Below are 22,282 nucleotides of genomic sequence, written 5' to 3' on the forward strand. Positions count from 1 at the left end.
CATAACGTGCAAAATTCGTGCAAAATTGTTTGAAACATCCTCCGCTCTGAAATAAAAAGTTTCGTAGAAATAATCTCAATTTTCGATCTAAGATAATGAGTATATAATGCGGTATATAATATATTGTGAAGAATATGGCTCTTTGTTCGGGGGATTGTTCGGAATGAAAACTCTTAGATCATTTTAACGGTTTCTGAAGACAAAGAATGAACAATTAAACTCGAAGTTGAAGTTAATCAAAATCTATCAACAATATAAAAAAACAATCGAGGTAAAGAAACAATAAAATGGTCATAACATAAGTCAATAATAACATACCAAATTATTGAACAAACTACCCTAACAAAGTTCGGGGACAGCATAGGGTACGGCCGAATAGTTGTTACACTCGGCGCAGAGTCATTCTGGGTCTGCTTGGTCATTCGATCAAAATCAGTTTTTAGTCAGAATCTCCTTTTCGCCTTTATAGTCGCCTGAGAGTATGAGAAGAGTAGGCCGAGCCGAGTCATACCGAGCTAGCAAGCTGCCCAGAGGCCGCCTTTCAAACCCTGAGCAGAAGAGGACATAGAGAAGCTGATTTACGTACGGTCCGAGTCCTAGGCGGTTCCTAATTCAGGGTCGCCACCAACTCAAAATTTTGATAGGGTAGGGCAAGTTTTGGTTAGAGACTGAGTTTGGCTTAGCTCGTCGACTCTGGTCCTACCTAAAAGGACTGAATCTTATGTGCACGGGAGAAGCATGCTCGGTAAAAATTCTTTACATATATAATGAGATAATAATAATATACATATATACATAATATACCAAATAATACATACTAATATACATCTAACTCGGTGTGAATAAAAACACACGAGTTACGGCCTCATGGGTCCTTACAAAAGTGACCTTTCTATCCTTCCATCCTTGGTTCCTTTACCGAGGTCAAAACTACTGCGAAAATATGCCATGAAAAATAGAGCTCTTGCTATCTGCGCCATGCAGGAGAGTCCAGGCCCGCGAGACTCAGAGTTGACGAAAAAATCTTCAGGGTTCTTCAAAAACATCAGTGACCTGCAGCGTGCAAGGTAGAAAATTCAGAGTAAAACAAGAGGATAATTGTAATATAATTAGAGCAGATAAATTATCTGTTTTAATTATGACTCTCATCGCTTACTAAAAATGAACGAATCAAAATAGGACAAAATCATTCAATTCTATGAAATAACTTGGCCACCAAACATATCCTCCATTTTTTACCGCTGAAAAAAATTATTTCGTCGTTGCAAATCTCATTTGTAATTCAATGTTCATGGAGCTCTAAGAATTATCGCTGCTGTAAGAACAAGTTTTCGAGTAGGCCTATAAATAATGCGAGCAAATCAGGCTTTCGTAGGCCGGACATCCATCAAAAAGTCGACAAACTTCCGAGCGCAGAGGCCCCTTTGCACCCTTGATGGAAATCTTTGGTAATGTATAGGCAGCCACCGAAAAACTTACGGAGATTTGTAAAAATTTATGGAGCTCAAATTATACCGATTTTTGTGTCTCGGCTCGCTTTCTCCGTGGTAAAAAATCAATGAAAAATCAAGGACTGTAGATAAATAGTGGGGAGCTTTTACTTCACATTCCTTGAAAATAAAAATATATTCCTATTATAAAAATTGTAATATAACCAAGACTCGTTGCTCCCTGCAACAGAAATATCAACTCTTAGAAATAAATAAGCGTGAAAAATTAAGGACTCTAAATAGTGATGTAGCTTTTACTTCACATTCCTTAAGAATAAAAATATATTCCTAGTATGAAAATTGTAATATAACCAAAACTCAACGCTCCCTGCAGCAGAAATATTAACTCTCAGAAATAAATAAGCGTGACAACTAGCGAAGTCTAATATGAAACTCTGGCGCTACGCAATCTGCTTCCGGCCATTTCTCACTGAGCAAATGACGCAAAGCTCTCAAGATAAACCACAGCCCCAGCACCTATACAGCTGCTATCGCTGCACCAGCATTGCCATGCAGCACTCACAGCACCTACAGCTGCTACTGCTGCACCAGCATTGCAATACAGCACTTACAGCCTCAGCACTCACAGCACCTACAGCTGCTACTGCTGCACCAGCATTGCCATGCAGCACTTACAGCACCTACAGCTGCTACCACTGCACCAGCATTGACATGCAGCACTTACAGCCTCAGCACTTACAGCACCTACAGCTGCGACCGCTGCACCAGCATTGCCATGCAGCACTTACAGCCTCAGCACTCACNCTATAACATTTACAGCAACAGCAGCACTAACATCTATAACATTTACAGCAACATGCATCACTAGCACCTGTAACATTTACAGCAACAGCAGCACTAGCACCTGTAACATTAACAGCAACAGCAGCACTAGCACCTGTAACATTAACAGCGGTGTTACCGTCATCAATACAACATACTCTGACACTAGTGACAACCAAAATAGCAGAAAGAGCATGTATGAGCTCCCAAAGTTGTTACAAAGAAGCAAAAGAATTCACTGTTCGAAAAACGGTGTAAAAACGGTCCTAAACTTTATTTAACGTTAATTTACCGGCGTTCTAGTAACCAGCCGCCTCGTGAAAATGAACCGAGTCGCTGTTTTTTTTAGATGTTACACTGGTTTCTAGTGTAAACTTGTAATAAAAACGGCAACACGAAATTTATTTTCACGTGCTGGCCGGTTACTGAAATAAAATACCGCTAAATGGTGATTTAGCGGTATTGTATGGTGGTGTTATTGCTAAATGGTTATTTAGCAATAATACCGCTAAATGGTGATTTTTCGAACAGTTAAGGGATACCCGATCAGACACTCAAACCTGTGCTCACGCAGAAGAAGAATTACGTGGTTGTGTAAAATGTTATCCATAAAATTTATAGTGACGGGCTGGAAGGAGGTCTTGGGATCTTCCATGCACTGTTCGAAAAATCATCGTTAAACCGTATTACTGGCGTTTCAGTGACCGCCCGTCACGTGAATAGGAACACCGTGTCGTCGTTTTTATCCCAATTTAACACTAGAAATCAATACAACGTCTGAAAAAGTATAACTCAGTACTCACCGCAGTGAGTGACAGAGGGCGCATTTTCTCGTCGACGAAAACATGAAGTCACGGACGGACAGACAGGCGGACAGGCAGGCGGACAGGCAGACGGACAGACGGACATGGCGAGCGCAATAGTGTATTTTTTCATAAATGAGAAAATGCGCTAAAAACGGTAAAACGGTTTATTTTCACGCGGAGGCCGGTCACGAGAACGCCGGTGAGACCGTTTTTTCACGTTTTTTCGAACAGTGTAGCGTCACGTTAGACCCACAAAAATAATCCGTCGCCGCTATACACGAGTCTCCGAGACCGTGCAATATATTAGCAAAGTGAAATTCCAGAGCACCTCAATGAAAAAATATTGGCCTACAGAAGAGATATTGCGACCTTAAGCTTCGAGTGATCGCGACCTGAAGGTCTAAACGTCGGAGTTTCCGTAACCGAAGCAGATAATCGTATTTGTCGGAACCCGCATGACGGAGGAAGTATTCATGATAATATTTACGATTATCGTAAGTTGTACAGCAGTCTTCGAACTGCATGCTAGTGCACAATGAAATGCATGCTATAGTGCACAATGGGCAGGCATAAACTAAAATGATTCTTTTTTATAAGAAGATACAATCGGTGAAGAAGATTCAATACAATCGGTTTTTCGGTACAATCGGTTTAAGAAGATACAATCGGTTTTTTATAAGAAGATTCGGTGAAGATACTTCTTTTAGAAGTATCTTCACCGTATTCAATTGCCACATGTTGATCAAAACCTGCACACTATAAACTTCTAACATTCAAGTGTTGGATTTTTTTCTGGGAATTCCGTATTAATTATTGCCGCGGATTCTTGCGGGCATCAGAGAGTTCCGTATTCTTTTTCGCCGCAGCTTATATTCGCGGGTACTGACTTTATTCGATCGAACCACGCATTCAAACGCCTCAAGGATTAGAGTTGAATGATCGTTTCACACAACGGAAGAGTGTGAATGATACGAGACAGTAAGGGTGGCATCAGGGTAACTGGGAGGCTTGAATGATACGAGACAGTAAGGGTGGCATCAGGGTAACTGGGAGGCCTGAATGATACGAGACAGTAAGGATAGCATCAGAGTAACTGGGAGTCTTTAAATGATACGAGACAGTAATGGTAGTATCAGGGTAACTGGGAGGCTTGAATGATACGAGACAGTAAGGGTGGCATCAGGGTAACTGGGAGGTTTGAATGATACGAGACAGTAATGGTAGCATCAGAGTAACTGGGAGGCTTGAATGATACGAGACAGTAATGGTAGCATCAGAGTAACTGGGAGCCTTTAAATGATACGAGACAGCAATGATGGCATCAGAGTAACTGGGAGGCTTGAATGATACGAGACAGTAAGGCAGCATCAGGGTAACTGGGAGGCTTGAATGATACGAGACAGTAAGGCAGCATCAGGGTAACTGGGAGCTTTTAAATGATACGAGGCAGTAAGGGTGACATCAGAGTAACTGGGAGTCTTTAAATGATACGAGACAGTAATGGTAGGTAGCATCAGGGTAACTGGGAGGCTTGAATGATACGAGGCAGTAATGGTAGTGTCAGAGTAACTGAAAGGCTTAAATGATACGAGACAGTAAGGGTTACTGGAAGGGTAACTATATACGAGACTAAGGGTGGATCGAGGTAACTGGGGCGCGCAAAAAAGTGTGTCCTAAATACACAAACTATCGGGAACCCATCGTCTCCTACGACTTTGTGAAGCCCACTCAACTGTTTAAATGCAGTGTTATTGTCAGAAATTATTCCGTATATCCTGCGTTATTTTGTTCTATTTGCGCTTTTGTTAGTTTATAATTAATAAGGTTATCAAAATATTATTTACAAGTGATATTCCATGCCATACGAGAGGAGTCAGTCTCTCAGTCACGTCATCCAACCAATTAGAGACAAACGTTATTCAACGTTAATTGAATTGATTGCAATTCTCCAATAAATGCTGATAAAAAAATAAAATATAAGACTACTTGCATATCAATAAAAGTGAAAATTCTTAGAACAACCACTGCCTACCCCTGAGTTCAGCCATCAGAACTGCAAGAATCCAAGTATCCTTTGGCTTCTTAATTCCTTATGTTTGATTTTATTTTCATTAGTTTCTTCTGTCGGCACTTTTTTAATACGTAATTTAACTCATCTCGTTTTCTCCCGCAGATTTTCGGTCTCTATTTTTTCTTTTGTTTTACCGAATTTCCCAAATTATCTTCTGTTTCTTCTCGTTGCATTTTTCGATTTATTTAATTAGAAAAAGGCTATACAGAAGGAGCTTTGCACTGCTGCCACCAAATGAGCCCGCAAATCATCGATGTCCACAATTTATGCGTAGTTGGAACAATTACTCCATTATTTATCTCAGAAATATCAAAAGTTTTTATTAACAGGAACGGTATTTTTGTGCCTGCTCTCCAAGATGAGGCCTCTGTACAGGCCCTCAAACAAAGCAATGTGAAATCTACGTCATGATGATAAATTCGTTCGTTAAATTTGGGATTTTTGTTTTAAGCAAATAACGCGAGCATTCCCGGAATTGGGTAGTTAAGTGCACGAATTTTACCTATCAAATTAACCTCGAAGATTCTCAACAAATAATCTCAAATCTCTTGTTTTAGGGAGCAAAGCTCTTTCAAATTAACCTCAAAGATTCTCAGCAAATAATCTCAAATCTCTTTTTTTAGAGAGCAAAGCTCTTTCAAATTAACCTCAAATATTCTCAATAAATAATCTCAAATCTCTTGTTTTAGGGAGCAAAGCTCTTTCAAATTAACCTCAAAGATTCTCAACAAATAATCTCAAATCTCTTGTTTTAGAGAGCAAAGCTCAACTGCTGCACTCTCACACCAAATCTTAACGCTAAACTAACGCGATGGCTTAGCGTCTCGGCAAGCCTATACACAGTTCCTTGCTGCTACCGCTGCTGCTGGACTCGTGTGTTAGGCCATGTGGTCCCAATGCATTGGATGATTGTAATAACATCTGCAAGAATAGCACTTGTAACATCGGTAAGAATAGCACTTGTAACATCTGTAAGAATAGCACTTGTACACCTGCACTGTTAAAAAACGGCAAAAAACTGTCTCACCGGTGTTATAGTGGCCGGTCACGTGAAAATAAACCGTTTCTTAGTCTGCACTGTTCGAAAAAAAAAACTCTAAAAAAACGGTCTCATGCACCGGTGTTCAAGTGGCGGGTCGCCACGTGAAAATAAACCGTTTTCCGTTCTTCCACATGTTGTACGGATTTCTAGCGTTAAATTTTAATAAAAACGGGCAAACGGTGTTTCTTTTCACGTGTCGGCCGGCCACTAGAACGCCGGTGAGACCGTTTAACGGTGATATTTTTTTACAGTGTAAGACATAAACTAAAACTTGCGTCGCGAGCGAATTCCATATAGCACTGTAGAGTAAGAATAGAAAAAATGGATGAGGAACTATGAAAAAACGGCGCATCACATCGAGATAACGGCAATATTATACCAATATACAATATCACTAGTAACATGTTAGACAAAAATACGTGCAATATAAAATGCGCATCGTAGTCAGTATAAGACACCTTGAAATTGTTGAAGCTAAACACACTGCGAGTTTATTCTGCTTGTATTCACATCTTCAGGAACTTATTTCTAAATTATGTGTTTAAATTTGAGCCAAAAAGTTCATATATGTGGTTTAGGAATTTTTTGTGGCTTATATGAGCTCATATTACTGTTTCGATTACTGTTCGATGTATGACGTTTCGATTTAAGATGAAAAGCAGGTGCCGGTCAGCCATTTCATTAGTTGCCTCATTCAATGTAAACACTCCGATCCAATATAATTTCAATTCATTACCTGTCAATCTAATTTTGATTATAACGATAATAATTCTCCAATAAAGAGATAGTTGGCCAAATTATCAAGAATTGATATAGGTCTCGATTGACCTCCGACAATCCTGCAGGATCTGTATAAATTTATAGAAAAATCATTGATAGAAGGTCTATTGCAGAGGTCTCTTATAGAGGCGAACCGTGGCCAGGATTCTGACCAATACGAGGTTTTAATTCGGCTCTAAATTATAGTTAATAATACGGATATTACATTAAGTCAGGGGCCTCCAAGCTACGGCCCGCGAGCTGGTTCCGGCCCGCGTGGCCAGGTTCCATCCGGCCCGTAGGATATCTCGTAGTTAATGTGTACAAAACAATTTATTTAGATTTTACACACATAGATTAGATTTTACACAAAAAATCGAGCGTGGTGTTTATTTCTGGTTACGCATGAACTAAAAACAGTAAATGGGCGTGACCGGTCCGCGAAGGTTTCAGAAGGCTTGCTTTTGACCCCTGATGAAAAAAAGTTTGGGGGTCTCTGCACTAAGTTATTAAAAATTATGATCACCTGGAACTCTTGGTTCGAAAGTTGCTCTCTAACAGAATCTGGTCTTCATCAAATTAAGTGAATAGCCCAGCTCTGTTGGATCGTGTGAGTGGTCAGACGTACCACAAAAATGTATCTGACATAAACTTTGTTTTAAAATTATTCCATCAATAAAATAATTGTTAAATATTATAAACTTCAATTAATAACACAAATTATTTCAATAGATACAGATATACAACCGAGACTGGCTGACCGAGCAACAGCACAGACCAGCGAGCTGACAAGGCCTGTTTACCAGGTCATGTTGTTCACAGATTTGTTAGCATTAGCGCTGTATACAGCACCTGCAGTGAGAAAGTCTGAAGATGCATGCAGCTTGGGCGTGCACTCGTAAATTTGTTGAAGATTTTCGGCTGTAAACATCGCTGTGGTCTACATCGTTCACTCCTACACATTTCCTTACAACGCTACAGAGACAGAGGCCGCCATGTTAGAATCCAACGTTGTTAGACTGCAACAATGTCATGTTAGACTCCAACTCCATGTTATACTGTAACGTCATGTTAGACACCAACCCCATGTTAGACTGTAACAACGTCATGTTAGACACCAATTCCATGTTATATTGTAACAACGTCATGTTAGACTCCAACTCCATGTTATACTGTAACAACGTCATGTTAGACTCCAACTCCATGTTAGACTGTAACAACGTCATGTTAGACTCCAACGTTACAGAGACCAACATGGAGCCTAACATAAATCCAATTCTTCATATTCAATTTGAATGTCTATTATTATTAAATCAACATCGCTCACTCCTACACATTCCCCTATAACTTTACAGAGACCAACGTCTACTATAACATGATTCAAATTCTTCATATTGAGTTTGAATATCTATTAATCTATTAATATTAAATAATTTTTTCGACGTACTTTAATTAGATATAGAGCATACAAGATGATGTATTGAGGTTCCGGCGCTTGCGTTGTGTTATGTTATGCCTGAGGGCGGAGAGATTCGCTGGTGCCAAATGTATTGCGTGTCACTGGGCACTTTAATGGCGACGTCAAACAAACTCGGTGTCCCGTAGCCGAATCCTCTACTTGTGTCTACCGCTTGCTCGGTACGAGCCAATATAGTTGCCAATAATATGAATATCTAAGCCAATTATTGGCATAAACAGATTAATTAACACAGTAACTTCTTTGTCAATAAAAACATACCGTGAGCGGATAAGTTCTAAATTAGATCGTCCCTTATTCACTCAAATAAAAGGAAAATTATACATTCTCCCGTATTTGACTTTTATAGCTCAATTCCGTATGAACTTCTCAACTAATAGCCATGTTTTTTTTATTTGAACCGGACCCTGAAATTTTGAATTTTCATGTACCATAAATAATATACGTTACAAAAAAAAACAGGTCATCATGCGGGTCTTTGTTTTATTTTAATAATGTGATGCGAGATTATCTGAGTTTTGTACAATTATTAGCTCTTCCAACGTCATGATTCTGATAGCCAGTCGTATTTTATTAATTAACAAATTGCTATAGATTACTAAAATTCTGAAATATTCTCGATTATTTTAATAAAAGACTATTAAACGATATATGGTAGCACGCATTATGTTGCATCAATAAAGTGTCATATCGCCGGCATCACAATAGCCGTGATGACGGTCACCCTAGTCGTAATTACGGTCACCCTAGTCGTGATGACAGTCACCCTAGTCGTGATGACGGTCACCCTAGTCGTGATGATTGTCACCCTAGTCGTGATGACAATCACCCTAGTCGTGATGACGGTCACCCTAGTCGTGATGACGGTCACCCTAGTGGTGATGACGGTCACCCTAGTCGTGATGACAGTCACCGTAGTCATGATGACGGTCACCCTAGTCGTGATAGTGATGATAGTCACCCTAGTCGTGATGACGGTCACCCTAGTTGTGATGACGGTCACCCTAGTTGTGATGACGGTCACCCTAGTCGTGATGACGGTCACCGTAGTCGTGATCACGGTCACCTTAGTCATGATGATAGCCACCCTAGTGTGATGACAGTCACCCTAGTCGTGATGATAGTCACCCTAGTTGTGATGATAGTCACCTTAGTCAGGTTAACTATGACTAGTCAGGTTGCCAACATCGACATTGACTAGTCAGGTTCGATGACTAGTCAGGTTGCCAACAGAGAACTCCGCCCCTTGACGCGCGGACGGAAATAGAGCTTTGCTTCACCCGGCGCTTATTTAGTCACCCGGCGGTTGAAATTGTCGCGGTTGAACATCACCCCGGGAGCCAGGCTCAATAATCACCCGTAAGTTGAACCCTTCTTTTAGACTGACTGCGATAACAACCTTGAGGAAGATACATTTTTTTCCGACAACTCAGACTTGCCATCACAAGCGTGAACAACCCAAAACACATGCAACAAAAAACTACTTGAATGGACCCGTTCATTCATGTCCCTAAACAATCCATGTCCATCCCCGTTAAATTTTCCAGACCTCGCAATGACCAACATCTGCTTGCTACAGCCTCCAGTTGCATTAAATTCGTTGAAGAACACAAGAAAAAAACTAACTGAAACTGTGAGACACTGACTCAGCTACACTAATAAACTTTTCAAGACGAGCCAAACTTAGCATTGCCGAACTTGACGCAAGCTAAGTGAATTATGACAGCTTCAACGCCATAGAATAACATAATATTATCAAAATAATCTCTCACTTAAAAAACAATAGAAGAGTGAATTCCTAAATTCACTTATACCAACATATGATGACATTCCAATTCTCTCCCAAAAAACTTCTATGTAGAACATAGTATTAGAACAAGTTGGTCTCATAACACAAAAAAAATCGAGAGAATTATTCGCCAATATAACACAGAACTGGTTGGAATCCCTATGGGACTTAGCTAATTCTTTACATTATCTCATTGCAGGTATGTTATCACTTCGAGTTATTATTTCAAGTTATCAATTTTTATCATATCAAATTATCATCATGCTTACAATTATCGTATCATTTAAGTGTATTTTTATGTTGATGAATGGCGGCTAGGGCCAGATATATCATGAGCGGCAACAGCTGTAGATCACTATCGGATTACTCTACATTCGGCAGTAAACATTTTTTTTTATAATCAACGATCGATTTTAACCCCAGAGTGTTGACGCAACACCCGGAAGGCTCCTGCCACTATATAGAAATAGTCCCTCTCGACGACACTCATATAGTAAATCGTAACTAGTCAGTGGCATCATTGGGTCTATTTTAGGAAGAGCATCAGCCCCTAAAAATATTCTTAAGCCCCTCTACATGTCCATGTATTAATTGAATTTATTAATTTATTATTTATTTTGTGTGATATATAATATATTTACGTATATATTTAATATATTTATTTAATGTAATAATTTATTACGTACGTGATTTTTTGAGTGAAAAAAAAAATCCGGCGTATTCATTACGAAATGGACTGAATATGTGGCCTATGAACACACAGTGTTTCTGTGTTGTAATTGTACTGCAAAAAAATGTTATTCGCCATTTGTGAAATTAAACGTTCCCTCACATCCCAAACATCTCCTGGAGGCTTAACCCCCTTGTTCCTAAATCATAAGTCACGCCTCTAGCCTTCGCAAATCTTGAATGCGAATCGGACTCAGCAGACAAATTCACTCATGCACCACAATATAACCTTAATCCTAAACCTAGAACATGAAGACAAATTTTCTAGCTTGAAAATTGCACAGAAATATTGCAAGACGTAATAGACGTTGCCATCTCCCATATTAATCACCTAGCATTCCTGAATTCCAACCATAAATGTCCCGACGCGTTTTTGATATGCAAAAAACCTTTTCAATCACCATAAAAATTAATTATGACCATGCATTTTGCCTACTGGAAGGTTGGGCACATTTTAATTTTTCCTCCTTTTAGCGTAAACCTGAAATCCAACCATAAATGTCCCAACGGGGTTTTGATATGCATAAGACTTTTCAATCACCATAAAAATATATTACGAGCATTTTGCCAACATATTGGCACATTTTAATTTTTCCTCCTATTAGTATAAACTCGGCGACGTCTTCCCTCTTCCCACACGCCCCAGCACCCGGTAGTTTAAAACAACTGTCGCTCTAATGCATTATACGGTACAGAAAAAATCATTAAAAGAAAGAGACGCGTGTGGGTAATTTTCCTAAGCTAACAGTACAGGCTGAAGAGAAAAAATTATTATTAAAGTTCATTTATCACACAAAATATAATAAAAAATCAACTTGGAGCTGAAAGTAAAGTAATTATTAAAGTTCATTTATCGCACAAAATAGAATACACACAAAATATATAAACACAGCAAAATAACTATTAAAAATCAGCATATCACACAAAATGAGCGGTGCAACAGACGAGACGCGCAAAATTAAAGACAATCAAGTGAAATTATTATATATTTTTATTTATTATATATGTAAGACAATCAAGAGAAATTATTTAAGGATAAAGAATTGCAATGGGGCTTACTTTGTATACACGCAAAATATAAGACACAAAAATAACTATCAAAAATCAACATATCACACAAAATGAGCGGTAATACAAGCGAACGGCGCAATATGAAAAACAATCAAGAGAAATTATTCAAGGATAAAAATTGCAATGTGGCTTACTTTGTATACACACAAAATATATTGACACAAAAATAACTATTAACTAAAAAATCAATATATCACGCAAAATGAGCGGTACGACAAACGAGAAGCGCAAAATTAAAGACAATCAAGAGAAATTATTTAATGATAAAAACTGCAATTTTATAATTATTGAAATTTTATAATATTATTAATTATTTATACTTGTTTATTTATATTTATATTATGTTTATTATTTATATAATAAATATAATTTAAAATAAATAAATAAATAATTTATATTATGTTTATTATTTATTATATGTTTATACTTGTTTATTTATATTTATATTAAACTGAAATTTTATAATTATTGTAATTTATAAGAAATATGTCTTACTTTGTATGTTGGCTTCCTTGGATGCGATTTCTTTGTTCATCTCGCCGATCTGCACCTCGAGTTCCACTTGACGCCGATATTTTTCTCTGACCATTTCTTCGAATTCTTCATTTTGTTGACGTAGCAACAACATTTCGACTTGTAGCTTCTCTAACGCCCTCTTACTGCTCTCTTCTTCCGTTTCTTGTTCCTCTTGTTCGTCATTACTTTGCTCTTTGTCCTCTATTAATATTTTTTTCTCTTCCTCTTCTTCTTTTCGCTTACGCTCGTTTCGTTCTTGCTCTTCTCTTATACGCCTCTCTTCTTTCTCTCTCAGCTCTTTTATTTCCTTGTCTCTCGTATATCTCTCTTCCCGTTCACGCTCTTCTCTTTCCTCTCGCTCTCTTCTGTGCTTCTCTTCTAGCTCCTGCTTCTCTCGCTCAAGTTTCAGCTTCATCTCTTCCTGTTCTTTCCTGTTCTGCTTCTGCGCCTCCTGCAGTGCCGCGGCCGCCTCACTTTTGGCCCTGGCCAATTCCTGCTCTTTTTGGGCCAATAAGGCCGTCAAGCTCTCAACTTGGCCGTCATATCGGCCTTGTAGTGCGGCCAGTTCCTTCCTGGGGACAGAGAACAAAATACTGTTAAATGCTTTACATTTTACCTGGTATAAGTAAAATACACATTACAGTAAGTGACTCTTTCAGTCCTCCGGTGTCAATGGCTAAATGGTGTGTGTGGGGTTTTAGCGGTAAAAATGCGTACGCAGGTTCTTTTTTGGTTATGCGTTACGTTCACGGCTCTATTGAATTTATTTTTATTGAAATTTCAGGAAAGTTTTTTTATGGAATCTATAAACGCAATTCGATCAAACGTAAACTTGACACCAATTCTCAATAATGATCAATCAACTTTATGTTGAATTCCGTGTTCGTTTTCTATCATTAGTAATGGAGATTTTTTTTAAGATGACATTAAAGTATCTGAATAATTCTTCCCAGCGCCCAATAATTAAGTGGCAAAATCCTGCATTATTTCACTTATATTTAGTTCTAAGTCAATTAACTGTCTGCTAAAAACATAAAAAACGTTTTTATCATAAACATAAAACGATTTTTTAAATTGGTATCGGCTGTGGAGGGATCCTCGTTGGCGGGACAAAGGCTGAACGAGGTACATAAGCATTCCGGCTACAATACTTAACTTCTGTGTAAGTTCCTACAAACTTTTCATGAGTCTACCATTTGACTCATTTTTCACCAGAGTTTACCTTGATTGTTGATTGATTTACCATCATTTAGTTGAGAAACACGCGTGTGAGTGTGTGGAGAGAATCGTTGATGGATACCTATACGAATAAATTTTCTGTTGTAAATGCTTGAATACGTCATTGATTACGAAATACATTGTTATTTAATACCTGTATTGGCATGGCATAATACCTGTTCGTGTCATGGTCGTCATACATAGCTGACGAGCATTTTTGTATAATAATATTTTTGTTTATGCTTTAAGAGGACGGGCCAGTAACCGGAGCAATACTGTCACAAGTCTACTTCCCAAAAAGGATACGTTATAGTGAGCGCAAAATGACTTGCACTGATGGTTGCCGCCACGTACGACAACTTTAAAATGTTCTCTGTTGAGTACTAACGTTCTCAGGTTGCTAGACTCAATAGTTTACTTATAATTTAAGTTGAAAGTCATGTTCCCGGAGAGTGGCATACGGCGGTAGAGGGTTAAGTTGAAAGTTATGTTCCCGGAGAGTGGCATACGGCGGTAGAGGGTTAAGTAATAGTTAAAATTCCAGTTAACTCAGAAGTTCCAATTAAAGGGATGTCTAACTGAGTATAGTGAACAATAAGGACATGATTTGAAAATACCATCGATATTTCCGATGATATCTGCTCACCGTGTTAGTTCAAGTTCTCTTCGCTCGAAGGAAGCATCCTTGGTTAGGTGATAGGAGCAAGGACATTCTGATGCATCCTGCCTCAAAACATTCAGTTTCCCATCGGAATGATAAAGTTTTTGATTAAACTTCTCGTTATATTTCATATTTTCTGTACAGTAAAGTGGATCTGGATGTTTTCCTTCGTCGGCACGAGATATCTGCTGCAGTGTAACGGGCGACGCTCCTTGAAGCAAAAAACTCTTTCGATCTCTGGCCCCATCGCCGACCTCATCGTTTCCACGGAAATTGTGACAGCTACCAAAATTTGGCGTCAATTTTGGGCCCATTTTACCGTCGTCCGTGTCACTCTTGCTCCGCTTGTGAAAGATTTTCGTTTGTGTACTGGAGGAATTATGGCACGATCGAACATCGCTGATTTTGCCCAGGGCGGGAACAGCGGAGTCGCACAGTGATGTGGGCTGCTTGCCATGAACATTGGAATAACCATTAACATTAACTTTAATTTCAGCGACCGTGATTGACCTCTCGAGCTTTTTCAAGTTCGTCCTTGGCAGCGTGTTGACGACTCGCCGTTGAGAGGAAGATGACCTGGGTCGAGCAGAGATTTTTGTCTTTTCAGAGGATTTTAAATTTTCTCTCATAGTAGAAATGGCCGATTTTCGTCCATCAGCATCAACTTCATAAGGGTTAGTGCGATTGTTTGGAGAAAAGTTTATAGATTCAGAACCATTATCTTTAATTTTTAGTTCCTTAGTTTCAGCAGTAAATTTTTTGATGTCATCGTATAGCTTTTGTCTCTTTGTTGTTGACAATGAACGTCTTCTTTGGGATGACGAAGTCTTATCGCTTTTTCGTCCTCGGTCAAAGTTTAGTTCTACATGACCTTCTACACATGCAACTTCTGAAGCGTCGTCACCACCTTGGACACCGGACATGTTCGACACCCTTAGCTGCAATTCATCATCTTCTACGTGGCTTGAAATAGCCGTGAACACAGGACTGGCATTCAGAGGGGAAGGAATGTAACAAGGACTTTCACTTCTTTCCCTAGAACACGACTTGGACCGGAGTGGTATCTGGAACACAGCGTGAGTGGGAGTGACGTTCCTAAGGCTCAAAGAGGTACTGGACTCTGGGTCTGATTGGCTTTGTGGTTCACAAGTCGACTTGTCTCCTTCATCAGCTATGTTCTTCTCTTTTGGGTCATCTTCAGCCACGGGGGATACTTTATCAGTGGTAAAAGTAATCGTGTTCATCAGACCAAGTGAATCTGGAATCAGTTCAAGGCGATGCTCTTTCACTTCAGGTTCCCTGAAAGATTCTGAAGAATCTTCGTCATTCCTATTTTCAAGGTAATCTCTCATGATTAAGTTAGCAAACTGCTTCTCTTTCATTATGGTGTCTCTGAGAATATCGAAAGCAGCTTTTACTGAGATGTCTGTACTACCGCACGGTACCTCTGGATTTTCTTCGTTCATTTGTGAAATGTTCTTCACATGAGACTCCAGGAATGTTTGCTGCTCATCTTCAGCGCTACTTTCTTCCTTCAATTCGGGCAAGTTTGGAATCGAACATTGTCTACTAGGAGCATCTCTCTGCTCTTCATCCTTAAAAGTACCTGCAATGTTGCTCTCAGGTGCAACCAAGTCGTGTTCACTCTCTGGAATTGACTCCAATGACTGCACAGATGATACAGAATGTCTTGGTTTAGTAATCGAGTAGCTTTTTGTTAGTGACGAATCGAAACTGTCAGCATTACTGTTCGACGGTCCTAATGCATTGTTGAATTTTTGTTCGATTTGAAAAGACGAGTCGCGAATAACGGCCTCTTGTGAAACGCCTACTGGCAAAGAAACTTCCGTGTCAGGAGATGTTGCTATTGAAGTTACTGTACTAGGAGCAGCAGCTGCAATGGTTCCTACTGCAGAAGATGATGCATTTGGGTTCGTCTTTATGTTTGTTCTAAACATTTTTCTTGAAGTGGTTGGGGATGCTCCCAACTTTGCTATAGTTCCCATTTTTGGCCCAGGTTGAGTCTTCCTTCCAGAGGGAGAGTTGGGTCGAACAGATAGACTTGATAAACTTGAACTGGAAGTTGACGGAGTTGATTCAAGGGAGTGTTTACAGTCGAGATTTGTTGGACTGAAATTATTAAACTGTGATGAAGAGGGTATCACATTACTAGGAGATGGAGGGGCGCTGTAAATACTGCTACCGACTGACGTGTCTTCGTCGTCATTACTAAGAGTGTGAACTAAAGTAGAGTTGTGGTTACTAGCGCAGCTTGTCTTGGGACTGATAGGCTTGGCAGAAATTGGATAATTTTTAATAGACTCTTTTGTCGCTTCAGAAGCTTCTTCTTTCAGAGGTTTGAGTGCGGTAGAGAGCAAAGAGGAAACTTGCTTTGCAGAATACATGCTTGGATATCTCGTCGACTGGATTTCCTTAGTCTCGTTAGCGCATAACTGGTTCGTTGTTATGATCTTTGGAGTAGAAGTTGAATTAGTGACAGCCAGATCCTCATCGACGAACTCAGTAGTGATCGACGGAATAGAGGATCTCGAAGAGGAGGTGGAGAGTGCGTAGCTGTACCTACAACTAGATGACTTCGAGTGAATTTCGGATGTTTCACTAGCCGAATTAAGTTGTAAATCACTTGATGACAACTGGTCAAGAGACGCACAGCTGTTACTGCTATGTCCGTTGGATAAACTCCGAGACCCCGCTTGCGCAGGCAAAGTTTCTGCTTTCTTAAAGAAAGAGTTCGAAGGCTGCGACGCATCTCTGGCGTCGTTCGCTTTGCACGTGTGTTTTTCTTTCTTTTCTTTGCTTGGTTTTTTATTTTTATCTTTGCTATAATGTCGACCGTTCAAATCCTGAGCAGGATAATTTTTACTTTTAGTTTTACTTTTCAGAAATCCAAACATAATGTAAGCCTACTTATTGTTAATTCGGTCTTTACCAGCGCCTGTTGCGAAATGAAGGAACTCGGAAGCAAAAATTAATGCACACAAAAGTAAATTTCATAATTTGAAATCGAAAATGTAAAATGTGAACAATATTCATGATGATGCAGAAATCTAAAATAACCCGAAAAATCACACGAACTAATATAACTCAGAAAATTGCTAGAGGTGTGCTTTAACAAAATAATTAAGTTTAGTTAATGGCATTTAATTCATGGGCAACATATACCACACGTCAAAATATGCTTGCTCAGTATTTAAAGAACAAATAATTTTTTTACATTTTGTCGCAGAATGTCATAAGACTCGCAATTCAAGCGTGACTCGGAAACGAAGAGTGAACACAAATGAAACTTTAGGGAGGTGCAAATTTTTAGTAAGATCAGGAACTAAAAATAATATTAAATAATGCGTTTAATAAATATTAAACTCAAGTCATTCTGGCCCGCTGGATGTGATCGATAATTATAAAAATCATTTAAATTGTACGTGCATTTTTTTTCTTCAGCACTTGACATTAGGATTACTTTCACATCACAATTAGCCTGTACGCAATAGACTAAGTCAAATGCGGATTAAGCACTTATTTAAAATTAACAAGATTTTATCGTGATTTTCTATCAAATTATAACACAATACAAGGAAAGATGAAATTTGCACGACATAAACGTAATTTATAATTAGTTCACGCACTCAACACTGATAGCCACTACCGGATAATTTCATTTCATCAAATGATAAGATAAAAATTTAAATTGGCGTACGAATTTTGCCGAATGAACCCATCACTTCGAAAATGAAAATGCTGGAAATAATTTCATCTGTAAAGGCATCCCAAAGACGGGGAGACTCGTGTTAAGTTCGAAGAAGTTACAGGAACATTCGTAACGAAATCATAGCAGCGGGACCAACGAACACTTCGTTATTTTCGTGTAGAATTTACAGGAACATCCGTAACGAAATCATAGCTGCGGATCAACGAACACTTTGTGATTTTCGTGTAGAATTTGCAGGAACATTCGTAACAGAAATCTTAGCTGCGGGACCAACGAACACTTCGTGATTTTCGTGAAGAAGTTACAGGAACATTCGTAACAGAAATCATAGCTTCGGATCAACGAACACTTTGTGATTTTCGTGTAGAAGTTACAGGAACATTCGTAACGAAATCATAGCTGCGGATCAACGAACACTTCGTGATTTTCGTGTAGAATTTGCAGGAACATTCGTAACAGAAATCTTAGCTGCGGGACCAACGAACACTTCGTGATTTTCGTGAAGAAGTTACAGGAACATTCGTAACAGAAATCATAGCTTCGGATCAACGAACACTTCGTGATTTTCGTGTAGAATTTGCAGGAACATTCGTAACGAAATCGTAGCTGCGGGATTAACGAACATTTCGTGATTTTCGTGTAGAATTTGCAGGAACATTCGTAACAAAATCCGAGACCAACGAACACTTCGTGATTTTCATGTAAAATTTGCAAGAATATTCGTAACAGAAATCATAGCTGCGTATCAACGATTACTTCGTGATTTTTGCGTAGAATTTGCAGGAACATTCGTAATAAAATCCGAGACCAACGAACATTTCGTGATTTTCGCACCAAAAAAGACGCGCACAGCTCGACGTGCCACAGACAACTGCGGGAGGCGACGTTTGGCACACGTTGAAGGCAACCACCACGATTGAACCCTCGTCTTCAATTCCCGACACTCGTGCTCGCGGTGCAACCCTCTTGTTCTCAACTCTCTTGCTGTCGTCTCAACCCTCTTGTTGGCAGCTCAACCCTCTTGTTGTCGTCTCAACCCTCTTGTTGGCAGCTCAACCCTCTGTTGTCGTCTCAACCCTCATGCTAGCGGTAAACCCTCTATCTCACTTTTCAACCCTCTTGATGTCGTCTCAACCCTTTTGCTCGCGGCTCAAATCTCTTATCGTCTCAACCCTTTTCTCGTCGTCCGAAGCCTCTTGTTGTCGTCTCAACCCTCTTGTTGTCTTCTCAACCCTTTTATTGTCGTTTAAACCCTTTTCTCGTCGTCTCAAGTCTCTTGTTGTCGTCTCAACCCTTTTCTCGTCGTCTCAAGCCTCTTGCTGTCGTCTAAACCTTCTTGTTGTCGTCTCAACCCTATGGTTGTCGTATCGACCCTCTTGTTGCCGTTTCAACCCTCTTGTTGGCAGCTCAAAACCCTCTTGATGGCGGCTCAATCCTACAGATGGTGACTCAACCGTCTTCCTGGCGGCTCAACCCACTTGTTATCTTCTCAACCCTCTTGTTGTCTTCTCAACCCTCTTGTTGTCTTCTCAACCCTCTTGTTGTCTTTTCAACCCTGTTGTTGGCAGCTCAAAACCCTCTTGATGGCGACTCAATCCTACAGACGGCAGGCGTGCTAGCGCCGATAACGCGAAATGACAGCGCAGTCTATACCGTCTTCGTATTTCAACGAGACCAGTCTCAGTCGATTTGAGCTGTTATGATTTTTTCGATCTGTTTTATTCTTAGGGGGAAAGTTTTAATTTATCTTAATATAATATGAGAAATTATCAAATATTCTACAGAACATAAATCTTAGACCTTAACCGCGCCATTCCTGTCACGAAAAACTGATCAACCACTCGCTACTTATACGCTGCGTTCATCCCAGCCTAAGAATATAGCGGATTTTGCAAAATTATTCACTTATCCATCTCAAACTATTGAGTGTAGCAACCTGAGGACGTTTGTACGCAACAGAGAACATTTTAAAGTTGTCGTACGTGGCGGCAACCATCAGTGCAAGTTATTTTGCGCTCACTAGAACGTATCCTTTTTGGGAAGTAGGCGTGTGACAATATTGCTTCGGTTACTCATGTCAGGCGGTAATTAAGAGAAAAGAATACTAGCTGAGTGTCAGGAAAAGATACAAAGGCAGTAGGGTGGTTCCCCACTCTATTTTCAATGTGGATTATATGGATCCTTTCTGGCGCGTACAGATCGAGCTACAGCCTGCCCGAAGCTTGCATAGCTAGTCAACTTATTTCCGATTCATTATTATCTGTCTACTTCCGTGTTCAATGTTATAATTTTAATGTCAGCCAGCCAATCAGAGACGCAGGTCTTAAATTGCATGAGAATTCGATGCCCCTTTTTAGCGAGTTGGAAACGCCACATTTTACCAATTTTAACCCTCTACCGCGTGACACGAGTAACAGGAGCAATATTGTCACAAGCCTACTTCCCAAAAAGGATACGTTCTAGTGAGCGCAAAGCAACTTGCACTGATGGTTGCCGCCACGTACGACAACTTTAAAATGTTCTCTGTTGCGTACAAACGTCCTCAGGTTGCTACACTCAATAGTTTACGTATAATTTAAGTTGAAAGTTATGTTCACGAGAGTTACATACGGCGGTAGAGGGTTAGGAAGTGAAATGTGTAAATGTAAATAATGGCGTGCATATGCATTTATTGATGGCAAGCTTTCTCACAAATTTACAAATGTTGAAAAGAGGTTCTTCATAATTTTAACTTAAAGAGCCCATTTTTTGTCCTTGATGACCCTCAACGTTAACTTTTTACGATTAATAAAACTTTTACATATAGGTTTACGATAACTATTCATTTCGACGTAAAATATGTCAATGAGACCGCAAACTGATAATCAGAAATTTCCACTAATTTTATTTTCTAATGACTAATTCTAATTTTGTTTTATAGTAAATTGATATTTCCGCGGCACAGGGAATGAATTATTCCGCATTGATTAATTTATCAATTAATTCGTAAATTTTAGGCAAGGATTCAAGAGTGTTGAAGAGATGCGTTGTAGGAGCAGCAGTGACACAATGAAAATTTGTATAAAATGTAAAATAAATGGCGAAAGGGAAGTCAACAATTCCAACAAAATATTCAATATAGAAATTCCCGTAATGGAAAATTCACAAGTGCGTGTAAAAATAATTTTTACCCTAACATTTTTCTTACTTTTACCTCTTTTCGAATAGACACGATTCTTTAATATTTTATTTGCTACTTACTCTACGCTAGATGAAGGATATTCTGAAGAACTGTTGAATAATGATCAGTTAGCAAAGAAGACCGTATAATTATTTATTGCTTTTGCATACTACAATAGTTTTGCTAGGGATTAGCCAGCACTATTGACCCCGCGCATAGTGCATAGGAGCGCTATTTACAGCGGTCTGTGTGGTGTTAGGAATCTCAGAGCTGTAATCCTATAAGGATGCTGTAATCTTATTGCTTGATTGCATGCAGGTTGTGCAACAACATTGCAATATTTGCCGTTAATGCACGAGTAGAAATTACAAGCAGTTTAATTAAAGATTGACTTATTCATGTCAGGCAGATAGATATTGAAGTGACTTCAGCATCCTATACGGTAATTTTATTTAGAACATACATGAAAAATAACTAATGTTACGGCGTTATTGATCCATTCACTAATTTATTTTTTTAATTGAAATGCTCTGAATTTTCCTCTGTATTCCTTCCAATTTATTTTTTGTATCTATTTTTGCATCAAAAAAATTCCCCGTTTCAACCGTATTTCCAGTTGTGAACTTGTTGAATTCGTTTGAAACGTGCGCCAGCTGCAGAGAATAGGGGATATTTATCTCCTCTTATGCTCTATAACACAACCAACAAATTTAAACCATAAGCTAATTTAATTTAAAAAGGAATATTGAATTTTATCAGTCAATTGTCACATCAATTTCAGTTCGTTTGAATTTCCAAAACAGCAACGAGTTGACGAGTTGAGTGGATATGGGTGTTGGTCAATTAAGTTAGCAGTTGGGTGCACTTATTCAACAGTGTACTGCATCATTATTACTGTATACAGTAAGACTAACACTCAATTTTTTGACCCAGGCGCAGATATAACAGTCTGTAGAAGGCGAAAAATATTCACTTGCTCA

At 39.1% G+C, this 22,282-nt stretch overlaps 1 protein-coding gene across 2 annotated transcripts in view; it reads right to left on the reverse strand.

The window, feature by feature from the left end:
* Window positions 1-22,282, reverse strand: part of LOC108665352 (calponin homology domain-containing protein DDB_G0272472) — a 54,881-nt gene that overhangs the window by 27,588 nt on the left and 5,011 nt on the right. The window contains exons 1-2 of one of the 2 annotated variants that reach the window (XM_018152096.2): window positions 14,398-17,382; window positions 12,513-13,105 (exon numbers count right to left, since the gene is read on the reverse strand). In XM_018152096.2, the coding sequence (XP_018007585.1) occupies window positions 12,513-13,105; window positions 14,398-17,327 (3,523 nt within the window). In that variant the 5' untranslated portion in view covers window positions 17,328-17,382. Of the gene's footprint in view, window positions 1-12,512; window positions 13,106-14,397; window positions 17,383-22,282 lie in introns of those variants that run through there. The other variant, XM_047880083.1, reaches the window with a different exon arrangement.

The sequence above is a fragment of the Hyalella azteca genome, unplaced genomic scaffold, assembly GCF_000764305.2.
Source record: "Hyalella azteca isolate HAZT.00-mixed unplaced genomic scaffold, Hazt_2.0.2 contig4627, whole genome shotgun sequence".
NCBI lineage: Eukaryota > Metazoa > Arthropoda > Malacostraca > Amphipoda > Hyalellidae > Hyalella > Hyalella azteca.